The sequence below is a fragment of the Bacillus rossius genome, chromosome 10 (assembly GCF_032445375.1).
Source record: "Bacillus rossius redtenbacheri isolate Brsri chromosome 10, Brsri_v3, whole genome shotgun sequence".
NCBI lineage: Eukaryota > Metazoa > Arthropoda > Insecta > Phasmatodea > Bacillidae > Bacillus > Bacillus rossius.
The window spans coordinates 32,267,635-32,285,198 of NC_086337.1; the positions used below are offsets into that span (position 1 = coordinate 32,267,635).

The following is a 17,564-nucleotide window of genomic DNA, read 5'->3' on the forward strand; positions in this document are numbered from 1 at the left end:
GGGCAGTAAATAAATGTCTTCAAGGTCCCTTCAAGGTAAAAAGAAAATAATTTATTATTTATGTTAATGTGTTAGTCTTTTGTGTCTAACATTTTTGGATTCTTAGCTGTTATTATTTATTAAGCATGGCAAAAATTTAATGCGTAAATAAAAAAATCAGTAAAGAAAATAAATGTGTTTAAGCAGCCATTGCTTTAAAAAATTGAGCTTTTGATACATATCTATATCAGTGTGTGAACTAGTCCTGTGCAAATATTAATTTTTTGATGCTAAATGAATATCAATTAAAATGTTTAAAATTTTCACTAAGTTGAATCTAATTGCGAATACTGTTATTTGCAAAGCTGTATTACACTTATTTTGTAAAATACAGGTTTTAAGTAAAAATATTAACCATTAAACGTTGTAATCATTTAATTGATTAGTGATTAACCAATTGGGTCCTACTTATAACATCATTCAATAAAAGGATAAAATAACCATGCATAATATTTATATTGACATTGAGCATTCTTAAAAGTGAAGAGAGTCCTTTTTTTTTTTTTTTTTTTTTTTTGACGTGACAACTTTTTTTTTTTTTGACGTGACAACGTCTAATAAATCGATGAACGCCGGCTGCACGCACGAAAAAGTGTCCCACTACGGATGTTCCTGTTTGCTCATTGTACTCATGTGTGGCATCTCTCTTCATGCTCATTGTACGCATGCGTGACATCTCTCTTCCACTCGATTGGAACGACCATCGATTTTACTTTTCAATCATATTTTCGTCGTTTGAATTATTAATATTATGTAATTTAACGATCGTCCACCGATTTTCAGCACAATCGGTACGGTTATTTAAAAGTAATGTTGAATATTCAAATACGGTTTGAACCAACAATGGTGTTTTACAGTTACACATAATAATTCAAATTACAACCGGGATCTTTTGCACAATGTTTTAAAAAATATTGTAACACCTTATAAATAAGTTTGGTGTATTTGGGATGCATATTTGTTATAAAATCGAGTTATTAAAACAAAATAATATTATTCCCCTACTGTGAACAAAATTTTTATAAAGGTATATATAACATCTGAAACTATGATAATTCAATAAAAATGATTCAATTTTATTCATAAAAGTATGCAGAGGTAGATTTTATCATACAAAAGATAGAAAAATAAAAAAAAAATATTCTTCCTCAAAGAATATAATATTTTTAATGTCTAAATGGTTTGGTTGCAAAAACCTATTACGGCTCAGTCTCAGGCCGAATATGATATTTCCTTTTCTTCTGGAACAATCATTTCATCAATGTTTTGTTATGACGTCACGTTAAACTATCGTCCGTAAACCGACTTACAGACAACCAATTTTTTTTTAATTAACAACTTCATTCAACTAAAACATTTAAGTTACAAAAAAAATATATTTTTTCATGAGCAAATCTTAAGATTCCAATGTTTGAAATCTTTGCAACAATAGCGAAGTTTCACTTCAGATGCAAAGAGCTTTGCACCACAACTGAAGCTTCAAATAAAATGAATACAAGTGAATTTCCTGGTGAAGTTGAATTGAATATTAAAAAAAGAGCTTAGATTGTTTCGCTTAGTCGAAGATTCATACAAGCCTAGCCGTGAACACATTATTACAGTCCCATTCTTACGTGTGTGTGTGTGTGTGGGGGGGGTTCCCCCCAATGGTTAGTTCTCCCAATGGTTAGTTCCCCCAATGGTTAGTTCCCCCAATGGTAAGTTCCCCCAATGGTTAGTTCCCCCCAATGGTTAGTTCCCCCCAATGGTTAGTTCCCCCCAATGGTTAGTTCCCCCAATGGTTAGTTCCAAAAGTGGTTAGAGATGAGTCCTGAATGTACTATATAGTTGTCTGTGTGATGGTTGCTGCCCGCAAGGTGCCAGCGGTCCAGAAGAACCACCTACAGACGACGGACAGGTTCCAGCAGGCCCGCCACAACAACGAGCTCACTCAGCTCGGGGCGTTCAGGCGCCAGATGCAGCTGGAGCAGATGAGGCTGGATGAGATGCTGCAGCAGCAGCAGCAGCAGCAGCAGCAGCAGCAGCAGCAGGGTGTCAAGAAGGCCTGAAGACGCCGTCTAGTCGAGCGAGGGCTGTCCTAGCTGTTCCCAGACACCATGTAGCTGACGCTGTCTTCGAGTGCCATATAATGTTTTTAGGGACAAGATTTTGTGGCGCGTGATAAAACTGAAATAACGTGGAAATGCGAGTCAATGCCTACTCCACAGAACACAGGTAAAAATCCTCTTAAGAAAATCCTACTTAATAAGATTTCCTGCACGGTAAGTGTAAAAAAAATCTAGCACACAACCTGTAAATACATAAAAATTTATTAATTTAATATAATTTCCCAGTTAGTAAATTTTAATTCCTGAGTGCCTTGAGAAACTTCTTAACAAGGATTTACTGTAACAATGAAATTAGGGCGATTCTGATAACAATACCTGGTATCAAGATGGCCACCAACGTTCAGCTCTCAGCTGAAACAAAGAAATCTGCACAGGTATCGAAGGGATCGAAAAATTTTTTGCAAAACTTTGTTGTTTTATTTAATACTTGTCTTGGATAAAAGCATATTTAAGCAAACATTTCTCTAAGAATTCGGTAAACTTTCAGCTAATTTGTGAATGTAGCATTGGTTATCATCCTATTGTTATTGTGCAACATAATAATGCACAACGCGTAGAGATCTGAAAAAGGAGACTTTATTTTTTCTTTAAAACAGTGTTTTTGCTTGCTAATAATTATACTTAGTAATAAAATGATGTCTTAACATCAGCAGAGTATGTATTAAAAATTGCATTGAAATTATTTTTTCATATACTGTGGCCAGTAATTGCTAATTTAGGTGGTTATATCAGGTATTGGTGGTGATATCAGGGGAAAACATTACTCAAACTGCCAAAATTGTATTAATTAACTTTAAAAATTAAATTATTGCAAATGTTTTAGTTTGCTGTCAGTAACAATATGACTGGAGCAAGTGAATTATGAAATTGAATCATGTTCCTTTATTGATAACACTCCACATATTACTGTGTTCCTACCTTACAAATTCTGAAATGCACTTCAAGTTACAAAAATACTTGCGGACTTTATCTTTTTTCCTGAGTAATTTTGTCGTAGAAATTCACATGACCAACATCTTATTATTAATAATACTGCTTAAATAGTATTCAAAATTACACTTTTAAAAAAAAGAAGAAGCATTTTTAGGAAATATGCTATTGTATTTTAGTTTTAATAATACATCATATTATTAAATAAACATTTACGGTATAATTAATACAATAACACTGATATCATCTATTAAAAGAATATTCACTTTAAAATATCATAAAATCTTGTCTCTATCTGTATGTAGTTTTGCAATGTTTTTTTTTTTACCTTTTTTTTTACATTATTTTATACATTTATAGTCTTCTTTTCTGTTTGTATTGTTTCATAACTGGTAAAGGCATTGTTCTTTTATTGTTTACCAGCACTAGTGATATTAGTGGGCTAGTTCGATATTGCTCTGCACCAATCAAACCGTATCAGTGGCCAGTAGATATTAGTACCGATATATAAAAAGGATGTAATTTTTGTGGGAATAATCGACACTGAAGTTTGTTAAAAACTAAGTAAAGGAATGTCTCCTAAACATTTCAGCTCTAAAATTAGATTTCTGGTGATAGTAAAGGTATTTTCATAAATATGTACATACAGCTGAAATGTTGTAAGGGTAATACCTACATATATTCTTGTACTGCTTGTCACACAACTTGTATAGATACTATTTGGAATTTTGTATTCAACAGTTCAGCCTTTGTAAATAGCATGTCAGCTTTTAAAGACACAACTGGTTGTGATTATCAGTGTCAGTTTGTAGCAATTGGTGATATCTGTTTTAAAGTTTAACCATGAATCATGATAGGACATAATGATATGTTTTTTTTATATATGATTATTAGGCCTGTGCATATATTCAAATTTACCAACACCAAACTTTTCATATTCAATTTAACCTTGAATACTAACACTTCGAAATAATGAATATTTGTTTGCTTAAAAATATTTTACATAGCATAGGTCGTGAGTTTGTCGTATACCAATGTTCACTGTTGAGATTCTCATTTCTGCTGTACAAATACCCTTTTTAGATGTTTTAATGGGATTTCATAATCAAAAACATGAACAATTAACAACCTTTTAAACATGTAACAAATATTCAAAGTGGGGTCCCCTCCCTCCCTGCTACTGTCTTGCTAAATAGTAATGGAAAAATTGCTTGAGCCTTTCAAAACACAGCATGTATAACTTGAAAAAATAATGTTATTTGTATTCATTTCGGCACATGCACCAGATGTGGGAAGAAATAAATAAATGTCAACAAATATTTACTACAACACCACAAAAAAAACAGACACTCCATTACAATGGCCATTAAAAGACCTATGCTATATGTCATAGTTATTTAGGTATACAGTGTATACCTAAATCAATGGTCACAATCGATCTACCAGCTTACTTGCTGTATGTATCTATGACAAAAAAAGATGTTGTGACTCAAACATATATAAAAAATATAAATAATGGTTTAAGATTTTAGATTAAATTAGTAGAAATTGTGTTTGTAATATTGCTGAACCAAAGTAAAATTTACTTGGCTGCAGTTAAAAAAAAAACTCATGAATAACTAGGGTTTAAGTATGTAAATATGGGCTGATTTAATCACTAATCACAGAAATTAAAAAAAAAAAAATCAAGATTATTGGAAATTGGTTGCATTGCATTTCACAGTACAATGCGGTTCACAAAAATTTTCTGGATCAAATGTAGAGTAGTAGGTCGTGGAAAATAAGCAAATATGAACTGAAATGAAAGGTTGGTTAGTTGGTTAGGTTTAGTTAGATTAGGTTACGTTAAGTTTGTTTTATTTCTTGTTCACACCTTTATTCTCTATTCCACATGATACATCTCCTCCATCTTTTTTCTACCTTCTTCTTCCTGCCTCATGGCCTCTGCACCTCCATGTGGCCATGATGTCCACTACAATACATATTACATCCTTCCACCTTTACAATTACTTCTTTAGCTCTACATAACTCAACATTATGTGATACATATAACAATACTCCACTACATTTACCGATGACACACACCCTCTCTTACTCTTATAGTACATGACATGTTACATCAAACAAACATATAAATACTTTATTAACTGACATGTTACATAACCTCACCATCTCTTACTGCAACATAAGATACTACTAATATCACTCATTACATAACAATACTCCTCTCCTCTCACTTCCAGACCTGTGTTTACTCATATTCTGCTAGCCACCTAGGTTTATGCACACATCTCCCCGATCTCGTCCACCTCTCCTTAGGTTGCTCCTTGCTTGGGGTGGTTCCCTGTTCACCCTCTTCAATATTTGGCTCATTTAATTCCCCATTGTTATCCACACCTACACTGGTCTGTTTATCGGACTCATTCATGTCCCCATCGATATCTACATCGACACTGGTCTGTTTCCTTCCCGATTCCTTTAAATCTATCCTATTTCTTCTGAATTCTCGTCCCCACCTATCACTCACAACATAGGACCGCGGATATATACTTTCCTTTACTATTCGACCTGGCTGCCATGTACCTGTCACCTGCTCTCTCATCACGACCTCTTGCTCCGGCTTTAGAACTGGCAACCTTTTACTCCCCTTATCATAATACGTTTTACTACGCTCCGATTGCTCCATTTTTTGCTTGATCACCTCTGCTGTACAATCTCTGAGTGGACTGGCATCTTCGTTTTGCAAACTCTTCCCATCAGTAACTGAGCTGGCGAGTGTCCCATATGTTTGAGTGGCGTATTCCTGTGCTTCAATAACATGCTCCAGATATCCCCAGAGTGCAGGCCCAGTTTGCGACACATCTGTTTACAGATTCCCACCCCTTTTTCCGCTAGCCCGTTACTCTGCGGGTAATTTGGACTTGTGAGTTTTACTTCAAACTTCCACTGCTCTGCAAACTGCCTGAATGTGTGACTGCCAAATGGTACATTGTCTGCACTTACCATATCTGGAACACCATGTGTTGCGAATATCGACTTGCACTCCCCTATTACGCTAGATGCTGATTTGTCTCTAATTGCCCGCATCTTCACCCAGTTAGAATAAGCATCTATAACTACCAAGTGTGACTGTGTCCCGTATGTAAAAATGTCAGCTCCTACCCTATCCCACGGTCGTTCTGCTATTGGCCACGAGTGTAGTGGCTCTTTGCAATTCTGCCTACTGACCCTTTCACATGTTGCACAATGTTTCACCCATGTCTCCACATCTGTACTGATTCCTGGCCAGTAATATAATTGCCGCTCCCTTGATTTAGTTTTTTCAATACCCATGTGACCCTCATGAATTTGCCTTAATACTTCTGCTCTACACTCTTGTGGTACAACTATCTTGTTTCCCAACAACACTATTCCTTCCCACTCAGATGGAGCCTCCCTGTTTTTCCAATATATCTCCACCTTCTGCTCTACCCTTTCTTTTTATTCTGGCCATCCTTCTCTAATGTAATGGAGCACCTTATTTAACTGCGCATCCGCTAGTGTGTTGTGTTTTAATTATTGTTTTTGCCTGTCTGCTACAAGAATGTTGTCTACTACTACTTGTACTGCACGTGTCACCTCCATATCTTGATTCTGCTCCAGTTGTCCCATGCATGCCCTGGATAATGTGTCTGCTATGTATTGCAACTTCCCAGGGAGATAACAAACATTTACATCATATTCGAGCATTTTTAACCTCAGTCGTTGAAGCCTGGCCGACAGTTTGTTCAGATCCTGCTTGCAGATTGATACAAGCGGCTTATGATCTGTGAACACTGTAACCTTGTGATGGCCATATACAAAGTTGTGAAACTTAGACATTGCAAACTGCACAGCCAACAGCTCCTTTTCAACTTGTGCATAGCACTCTTCGTGTTCATTAAGACTGCGTAAAGAAAAGACCACAGGGTGGTCTTTCTGCATTAGGCAGGCCCCCAGCCCATCTTTGCTAGCATCCGCAAACACCTGTATAGCCTCTTTCGGATCATAAAATGCAAGCACCGGTTTCCTACACAGCAGCACTTTTAGTTTCTCAAAGCTCTCCTTGTGCTCCAACTCCCACCTCCACCCTGCCTCTTGCCTCGTTAACATCCTTAAGGGGGCGAACACATGAGACAAGTTGGGGATAAATTTCCCTACATACTTCACCATCCCCAGAAACCTTAATACATCACCCCTACACTGAGGTTCCTTCATCTTCAATACTGCCTGCACATACCCCTCATCTGGTCTAACACCTTCTGCACAAAATGTTTGCACTACTTTTCATCTGCACTTTTTTTCTGTTAAACTTAACATTGTATCTCCTAGCGCGTTCTAGCACTGTAACCAGTCTGCTGTCATGTTCCTGTTCAGTTTTTCCCGCTACTATGATATCGTCAAAATATATTTGGACTCCCGGTAAGTCACCAAACAATTCTACATTTTTCCTTTGAAATACTTCCGGGACCGACTTGATTCCAAATGGCATACGCAAAAATTGGTATCTGCCAAATGGTGTCCCAAACACACGTAAATCGGCACTACTCGGATCTAGCGGTACCTGATAATAGCCTTCCTTCATGTCCAACACTGTAAAAAAACTGTTGCCTGCCATTTGAGCTGCAATGTCATCCCCTGTTGGTATGACAAAATGTTCCCGTTGTATTGCTGCATTGAGGTGCACTGGATCCAAACATAATCGCAATTCTTTATTGGGTTTTTCTAGAATTACCAATGCATTAACCCGTTCAGTTGGTTTGTCCAATTTTTTTAACTACACCTAACACTTCCAACTCCTCTAACTTGCTTTTCAGCCTCTCAACTAGTCCATACGGTACTCTCCTCGTAGCCTCTGTGTGGACGTGCACCGTCAGCTAGTACAATTTTATATGTGGACGGAAAACGTCCTAGACCTGAGAAGACATCTTCATATTCATGAAGTAACTTAGGCATGATTGGCATACTTGTGCTACCATTATTAATTAAATGGACACGTTTAAGTAAATTCAATTTAACACAGTCCCCTAAACCCAGCAATGCTGGCTGACCAGCTACATCTATAACTAGAAACGACACACCTACATTACTCTCCATACCTTTTGATTTACATTGAAAGACCCCAATTCCTAACACATTTGTCTTAAATTCTGGATTTCCATATGACAGAATGACAGTGTTGGTCTGTTTCAAATCATCAACACTGAATCCTAACTCTGTGTACATTTCCAATGGTAATACAGATACATCAGCACCCGAGTCTAACTTTACTAGTAACCTCTGCTTATCATTAACTAAAATGTGTTCATACCACACCCTTGATTTTGTACTGCCATCAACTGAGCTTATGTACACGCGCTGCCGATCATTGTCAGTATCCTGCACCTCACGCACGGAGTTGACTGTCTTACCTTCGTTCGTCCTTAGTCCCTCCTTCCCATCACGTTGTCTACATACCTTGGCAAAGTGATTTTTCCTGTGACACTTCGCACAAATTTTATTATATGCCGGACATCTTCCCTTCTGATGATTATACCCACAATTACCGCACCATGATTGCATCATGGGCCGCGGCTGTTGTGGATGAAGGATCTTGTTGAGTTAACGGCTGATGTTATCTCCGCACTCTCCTGCAAGATCCTCGTCTGTTGTTTGCTTGTCTCCGCTGCTTTACACAACGCCACAGCTTTCTTCAAATCCAGTGCCGGTTCCCGTAACAGTCGTTCTTGCACCATTTTGTCTCCAATACCTATTACCACACGATCACGATCCATTGCCTCCCCATCTGTATATTCACACGTCTTGACTGCTGTTTTTAACGCCGTTAAGAAACTGTCAAATGACTGTCCTTCCACTTGTATTATCTTTCCGAACTTGAACCGTTCCACTATCACATTTTTCTGTGGCGCACAATACTCTTCAAAGGCATCTACCACTTGCTTATAACTATTGCCAGATGCCTCATCAATGTTAAACGTATTAAACATTTCCAACCCGTCATCTCCGATGCAGTTCAACAGCAATGCCACTTTCAACCCATCATCTCCTTTGTCCTTGCCAGACGCTCGTAGAAATATTTCAAAACGCTGTCAGAATCTTTTCCAATTCTCAGGTACATTTGATGACAAGTCCAGCACCTCCGGTAACCTATAAGACCCGTCCGCACTTTGAGTCTCCATGTCTCTCTGCAAATCTACGTTAGGCACAAGCACAATTCACATCTGACACCATGTTTTATTTCTTGTTCACACCTTTATTCTCTATTCCACGCGATACATCTCCTCCATCTTTTTTCTACCTTTTTCTTCCTGCCTCATGGCCTCTGCACCTCCATGTGGCCATGATGGCCACTACAATACATATTGCAAAGTTAGCTGCATTATTAAAAAAACAACTTATTTCATAATTTAAATATTTTAGCAAACATTTTCCATATAATTGTTGAACTGACTTGACTTAACCAACCTTTCACTTTATTATTATTTGTCTAATATTTCAGAAGATGTTACATGCTGTCAAAACAAATTTTTTATTAGGATTCTCATTCTTATTATTTTAATTTGATATTTGTATTCTAGAATAATTTGGTATTCGTATTTGATTTACACTAAAAAAAAAAAATTCACTCAGCCCAAATTATTACAGACTATAAAGTAACATATGGGTTTAGGAATGTATACCTTCTTTTTTACCACCAGCTGTAGAGGTTGATTGTAAAGTTCTAATAATTTCTAGACCTTTCATTTGAGATGGTAACCCAGCTGTTCTTGGTTGTTAAGAGTTTATTTCAAAATTAATAATCTGGCTAATGTACATTTTGAAATGCTGAATTTCAGTACATTTGTAATTTTAAAAGCTGAATCTGACTACTTTTTTTTTTAAATTTAAACTAAAACTACAAAAAAAAGCTATTCTTGAGTACTTTATTTAGAAATATTTATTTATCATTGTGCAAGATTCTTATTTATTCTGAACTTTCAGCATTAATTTAAACATTGTCATTAATATTGCAGATAGTTGACAAATGTAACTACATAATACTAACAGTATATTTTATTTAGTGTGCTGTAGCTTCCTTTTGTGGCTTTGAGGGCCTACCGGTGTTGCGTTTTATACTGATTGCGGAAATAGTGGGCGCCACCACGTGAGTGGGCACGTGGACCTGACTGGAAACTCTTACTCAGGGCGTCACGTAGCCCGTGTGAGGCGAGATATTGGCCCTCCTGACTCCGGCGTTGACACCTGTACCTAGCCCGCTCTCAGCGTCGGGCACGCTCCTACCTAATCGCAGTGGGCTTTTAGGGCGTCCCACATGCCGCTGACTGGAGGAACGACCCACGTGGCCCCCAAACACAACAACACGTGACTCGTTTAAGTTGATTTATTTAGACTTTAATGCCCTCTTGAAACGCCCGAGGCGTGAATTTATATATACCGTATTGAGGAGGCGGACCACACACGTGGCCGCCCCAAGCTTTTACGTAGAGAGAATGCAAAAAACTCCTGGGAGTATAAAAACTATTTAAGATACAGCCCCACCGACCGAGAGAGGCCCCGAGGATAATAATAAAACGGTTTAGATTAATTAAATATACAGAGCTGCCTATCAGTGAATCAACAGTGATGTCCTCGGGGTGTTTGCAGAGACGTCCGCTCTCGGCCGGCTGAAGGAGACTGAGGCAAGCCAAGGATTGTGGCGTCCTTCGCGCCGAACACAATTACCGTTATAATTTGTAAGACTGCGTGCCTCAGGTTATTAGAAAGAATAACATGAACCTCTTACAAAATTAATACATACATACCCACGACCAGACTTTCTGTAATAACTACTTGTACATGGAAAACAGTTTAAATAAAGTTTCATATTAGTTCCGTCGTCGCCCGCTAGGTCATTGGCCGTGCTTGCACTTACTTTATTAAAATTATTTAATTAAGGAACAAAAGAACACTCACTCGGCTGACCTGTCGTAACATTATTTAGGGGTTAAAAAAAAAGGCTTACAATATTAATTTAGGTGTTTTAGTGGTATGAAGCACTGAAGCTAACCGCCCTCTTGCGGCAGTTCGTGGCGCGCAATTCAAACACCCACACAACTACGTACGTATCTGTACAAATTCCGGGCAGGATAGAGATGGGGAGGGAAACGGAGGATAACCAGGCTCATGGGGCGAAGCCCCGGCTGACGTCAGCTTAAATGCCTTTGCTGTGTGCTTGATTTCATACTCATTGTGATGTGAACAGTGTACTGAATTTCAAGAAGGATATGTGGGACTTTAATGCGTTAGTGTAGTTTGTTAATAAGTTTGTTAATAAGCTCTTTGAAAGAAGCAGTTGTGGCATTGTGTTTTTAATTAAGAGCATAGTTTAAGGGTCCCACCTAGTCATGGGTGCGGGGCTGTGGACTGATGCACAGTTTTCTCGTTGTGCATTGGGCATTTATGAGTTGGAGTAGTGACAGTAACATTATACAACTGAGAAATGAAGATAAAGATGTAATGCAAGTCCATTGAGTGCTCTCAAGAATCTCTGCTGGGTATTTCATGCCTAAATATTGTTCTGAAAACATGCTTTAGTCATTTTCACTCTTTTAAAAATACACTTTAAAAAACAAATCACGGAAACAGAACTACTCATTTGTCCTGGGCACATTAATAATTGCTTTATTTTACACAGGCATCACTCTGATACATTGAGTAGTTTTCAAATCACAGTGTTTTTTTTTCTCTTCTGGTGCCCTGCACACAGTTTGTGTTCCTGGGTAAGCAGGGGCCTGAAGGGAGAGGATATCAAGATATATCCTCCCTGAAATTCAGTGAAATAGAGATACTGTATTATTCTTGTAGTTGCACTTTGATTACTTAATTTTTGTAAGTTGTGTTGTTTGTCCTAAAATATACCTATGTTAAATATCACTATTTAGGCTGCTAACTTAAATATTTTCAGAAAAAAATCCCCCTCTAAATGTTAATTATTTGTGTTTGTATACCTCTTTGTGTAACATTATATATATTTTAATATGTAGTGTGTAAGTGATAGTTCATGTACGAGTAAGTTAAAACATGCAAATGGATGATTTTATTTAAAAAATTTATTAATATCATAGAAAATTTAGCAAGTTGAGATTTTAACATTTGACTGCTGATTAATTTCCTATTTAAAGATAACAATTAGAAAAATTGATTACCTTAAAGTTATAGCAACATTTTTAGTTCCGCCAATTAATGCTTGCATTCATCTTTGAATATACTCTAGTTTTTGTGACAAAATTTTTGTATTGTTAGCATAGGTACTTAGTTTTTGTAGAACTGAAGAGTAATTATTAAAAAAAAATTATTTTATGGTACAGTAATGGCTCCTTCATCTGGCATGTTGGAAACCACAGCTGTGTCTGATTATTGAATGTCAGTGTAGTTTGAATGGGAATGCAAAAGAAAAGTTAACATTTAATTCAATGATATTTAAAACTAGTTGATTTAAGTTGCTCTGTGGCAAGAAAAAGTATGATAAACACTGAGCGAACTAAGAGCGAGGGCAGCACAGTGGCGGTCAAGGTTCACAAATGCACAAATCCCCATGAAAATCTACGAACACAAGTAGATACCCTAGGTTGATGTCAAATTATAGAATTGCAAACCAAAGAAGTGGTATTAATAAAGTGCCGAATAAAAATAATATTATAGTGTACTTTAAACTATTGTTTACTCAAAGCTTATGTAATCCTGTTAATCTATTAATTAGTAAAACGCCAGATTTTCTTGTCGCCAAATGTTGTGTCAAGGACATTTGAGTTATGAGTTTTGTTAATCAGGAAGTTTGTTCAGTTTGTGTGGGTTTGCTCTTATCGTAGGTAAAGCTGCAATAATGAATAAGTGTGATGGCAAATAATTTGTAAGGTAGCACATGTGCTATAAACTAAATGCCTTAATAATCAAAATACGCTTTCATGATTGATTACGTCCTTGTGATTTATGCACATTATGAAAATGCCTTTTCGCCATACTCATGTATGAACAGCGGTATGTACACGTAGGCTGTGCTGCATGCAATATGTTAACTGTTAAGATGAGATTGTTGAAGAGAGATTTGTTATATTTCACCGATGTGTCTTTGGAAATTGTGTATGTTTAAGTGTGGTAGGAATGAAATGTCATTGCTTGTTGAAAAGCTGCTATATTTTTGACTGCTTCAGTCCATGAAGGTCGCAAAAAATGTTCAGTCGAAATACTATGTATTTTTGTAAAACCCATAGCTGTTGATGACTTGACTCAGCTTGACTAATATTCAACCTAGATAACTTTTTCAACCTGTGCACTTGCCATTAATTACCATATTCACTTGTTAGGAGGTTTTGCCCAGAAAATGTTTTTGTGCAACTATTTCAAGTGTTTGTATTACTAGTAATAAATTTATTTTGAAAACATGGAAACATTCTTCCTTTCCTAGGTTGGCCTTTAATAATAACTCATAATATATTTTTCTTTAATTGTTCTACATGATATCATTAGATTATTTTCAATGCAAAAATGTTTTTAGTGGTTTGTACCTTGTTTTAGTAATCCAAATAATTCAACATTGACAAGCTTATACACCAATCCCTTATTTAGGATGTCTTCGAAATCACCACAAGCAAAAAAAAAAGTCTGGCATGATGCCACGAAACCTGCTTCAACTCTGTAAACAAAAGCTGTACCGTGGCATGTAGTTAGCTATACGAGGGGAAAGAGATGTGTGCATTATGTTAAAAAGTGAAAACACTGTGCCTTGATAAAAAAAAAAATATTTAATGTCAATCCATTTAACTGATTACAGTGTCATACCATATGCCTCAGCATTCGAGTGAATTTTTTTTGTACCATTCTCCTGTAACAACGATGCATGGCTTATGTTAGTAAATATGAGAGAAGTTTTTTTAATTCTGTTCACTACAACAAAACATGGCATTAGGTTTGGCAAAGTTTGTGTTTGTTTACTAAACACTAGTGGTACGGGTATTCATTTAAATAAAAACCACTTAAGATTTATCACAAGCGGTACCAATAAACCACTAATAAAAAGGAAACACTGCGGAATAGTTTTAAAAAAAAAAACCATCTCAATGCTGTTGAATTACACTAAACTTAGTTTATAACTGAAACAAATAGAATTGTACAAAGTGTATCACGAGAACAGAATCTGCTTCAATTTTAGTTAATCTTTGATGTATTCTACAGAAACCAGTAAAAACTAATCTGTCTACAGTGTCGACCACAGAAGCCAATGAGGTACTGATTAAAATTCACATACTGCAAGAACCATTGAAATGTTTCTCGGCCGTTATGTGGCTGCGGTGGCGGCCTGTAAGGAGTGGGAATCCCGTGTTGTGTCGTGCTGTGTTTGCTTGCGACTGCACGCACCAGGACCCACCATTGCGGAGTCTAGAAGAAGAAGAAGAAGAAGAAGAGGGATGCTGTAACAGGGCGTCCTACTGGTCACAAAAGTCATGGAAAATATCTCAGAACAAACAGTGTTTGTGCTGGAAGTTATGAAAATATATCCCAGCAGCCATTTACTAATTTAGTATGAATAGTTTTGATACTGTCTACTTAAATCATGTTGAAATTATCTCAAAAGGTTTTAACTTTCTAACTTAAAAATCAGTAAGAGCTTGCGAATCGCATGTCTTATTTTGTTTTGAATTTACCAGTATTTAGGTTTAGTTATTATGTATGGATACTTTGTAAGAAAATTTTTATTTAAAGGTCCCAAAAAAATCGTAAATTGGTTCATCAGGTATTTGTAAACACACTGTGTACTCATAACATCCATTCACAAGTAAGCAGCGAGTTAACAGTTTTACATGTGGCGCACTAAAATAATACAGAATTATATTCCAGTAGCTGCTACATCAACCAAAAAGCAAGCATGTACAGGTCAGAATGAATAACACTGCTCTCTACTGTGATCGAGCATCCGGGGTTTGTGTTTGTGCCGTGGTAACAATACGCTTATGGTTGCTGAAGAAGCATGCCTCTGTTGTCTTTTTTTAAAATATTTTGCACCATTGATTTTAATTAAAATAGTATTCTGTAGAGTTTCCATTAACCGAGTTAAATGGGGACAGCAGCAACCTCAGATAAACAAAATCTTTGATGCAACAGACAGAATAAGAAAACAGTAATATTTTCAGTCGGCCCAGTGGTATCATTTCTTGGTATGATATCCAGCCTTTCTTCAGTGTCAATTCCTTCACATTACTTCATGATTTACGCAACCAGGTAATTACATCATTGGACAATGGTTAGATAATTTTGTAGTTCCTCAGGCAAATGTTTCTACAGTCTTTGCCAGCCATGGTGCTTTAGGTCGGCTCGGATAACAGTGTTACGAACGTGGGCGGCAAGGGCCGCGACGCGTGCCAGGTACCTGAGCGGGGCTCGCAGCCGTAGTCTGGGTCGGGGGACCCCACACGGCGCCACTGATGGGGGAATGAATTCCGCGGGCCACTGCGTGGAGTGGCGTGAATAATGCGCCGCTTATCTTAGATGCTTCGAGCGTCGGGTCGACCCGGAATGACGTGACACATCACTCCAGTTCGTTCCAGAAAGACGGCCAACGGGTATAAAATCTTCGACGTCGGCCTCCGCGGGAGTTCCAACAGTGAAGTGCAAGCAAATACTGTATTTGGTGTAAGTTCGGTGAGGAGGATGAGAGACCCCCCCTTTTTTTTTTTTTGCAGGCGGCGATACCAGTGTTGCCAGATTGTAAATGTCAATGTCTCGTACCAAGGAGCGAAAATTCTCGTACGACACACAAAAAATCTCGTACACAATGGTATTGTAAAAGCAAAAGTTTAAATGTGTTTCTACAATATTTTTATATACTTGACATTTGAGTTACAAGCCTAACAAATCTAAACTAAACAATTTTCACAATCCTATGATTACATAAGTAAAACATTATTAATAACAATTTCACAACAATACAATTATTTCTGCCATTCACTCTTTTTGCATTATTTTTTTCGTAAAAAAATCCAATTTTTTTTTAAATGTTCGTTAATTTAACATACAAAAATACTCTAAATTGTGAGTTAGGGGTTGTGCATTTAACATTATTCTGACTCTGGGTCATCATTTCCTGTGCTAGACAAATAGAGGTTGGCACTGTTCATTTTGTTGAGCATACTTTTAGTGGGCTGGAATTTCACACAGTTCCCCGCTTGTTTCATACATTCAGAAGAAAGCAGAGTCCCATGTTATACACTTGTTTTGACAAAACTATACAATAAAACTAATATATCTTAAGCCTAGTTGACACGATGATAGTAAATCCCAATAGTTACTACCGCGACAGCTACTATCGCTGTAATATCACACTACTTTCACCGTGTAAACTGCACGATAGTTACTCTCGCGCTGTCGCGATAGCACTATCGCGATATCAAGTCGAGCTAGATAGTTGGTAGTAACTGTCATGACAGTACTTGCAACTGTCGCAGCACTTTCGTAGTGTAAACGGACTGAAATCAATATCGTGATAGTGTGAGTGCATATGTTCCTAGTACTTCGAGCAATAGTCGAATTTATTATAGGTTATTTTGATTGTGACAATGTCTCGATTTGAGATTGCTAGTTTCCTCGAGAAATACCAACACCCTTGTTTGTGGGATAAAAAACATCCATAACTTTTGGGGTCTTCAAATGCTAATTCTTTTATAAGCGTGTTTGAAACGCCCAACTCGTTTCTTCGTGCCAACCAATGTCTTATCAACTGTTTTTTCGTCTTTTTTTTTTAACGGAAATAGCTATCGCAACCACTAAAACCTGGGCCACACAACGCACCAGGTCTGACATTTTCCCAACTATCGCATAATATCTTAATGCCAGTGTAAACAGACACTGTCGTGACAGCAACTATCGCACACTGTCGTGACAGCTGCTGTCGTGACAGCGACTATCATCGTGTCAACTAGGCTTTACTAGAACCCGGGTAAAAAAAAACCAACAGTGATAGTGATCTTCAAATTCTCGTACAAAAGCGTACGAGATCCAATTTTACCTCGTACAACGTACACAGGTTCTAAATTCTCGTACAAATACGAGAATTCTCGTACGTCTGGCAACACTGAGGTACCATCGTGAAAATAAACTTAGGTGTGGGTGTTAGTTAGTATGATTGTATGCTCGTTGGTTAGTATACAGATAACACTTGACGTTGAGCATCGTACAAGAAAATATATAATTTTTGATTATAGAGCTTGGTTAAATTTCAAAATACACAAAAAAAAGTAGTGAGAAAGACATTAAAATAAGACGACGTAGCGTGTACACGCTTTCATATAATTATGATGTAAGCCCAAAGGACAAAAAACAAAATAGTACTCTGTGAAGTGGAGTATCTTCCATTGAAGCTTTTTGACGTCTTCCAGATGACTTGTGGTATGCGGACCCGGTCCACCACGTGGTTAAGTGAATGAAGAAGGGGGAGGG

General features: G+C 37.2%; 1 protein-coding gene across 3 annotated transcripts in view; it reads left to right on the forward strand.

Annotated features, from left to right (window-relative positions):
• The window catches only part of LOC134535919 (ras-interacting protein RIP3-like), a 50,551-nt gene extending 37,035 nt beyond the window's left edge, over positions 1–13,516 (forward strand). For all 3 annotated transcript variants that reach the window (XM_063375296.1, XM_063375297.1, XM_063375298.1), the window contains exon 7: positions 1,896–13,516. In XM_063375296.1, the coding sequence (XP_063231366.1) occupies positions 1,896–2,087 (192 nt within the window). In that variant the 3' untranslated portion in view covers positions 2,088–13,516. The remainder of the gene's footprint in view (positions 1–1,895) is intronic.
• The last annotated feature ends 4,048 nt before the right edge of the window (positions 13,517–17,564 follow it).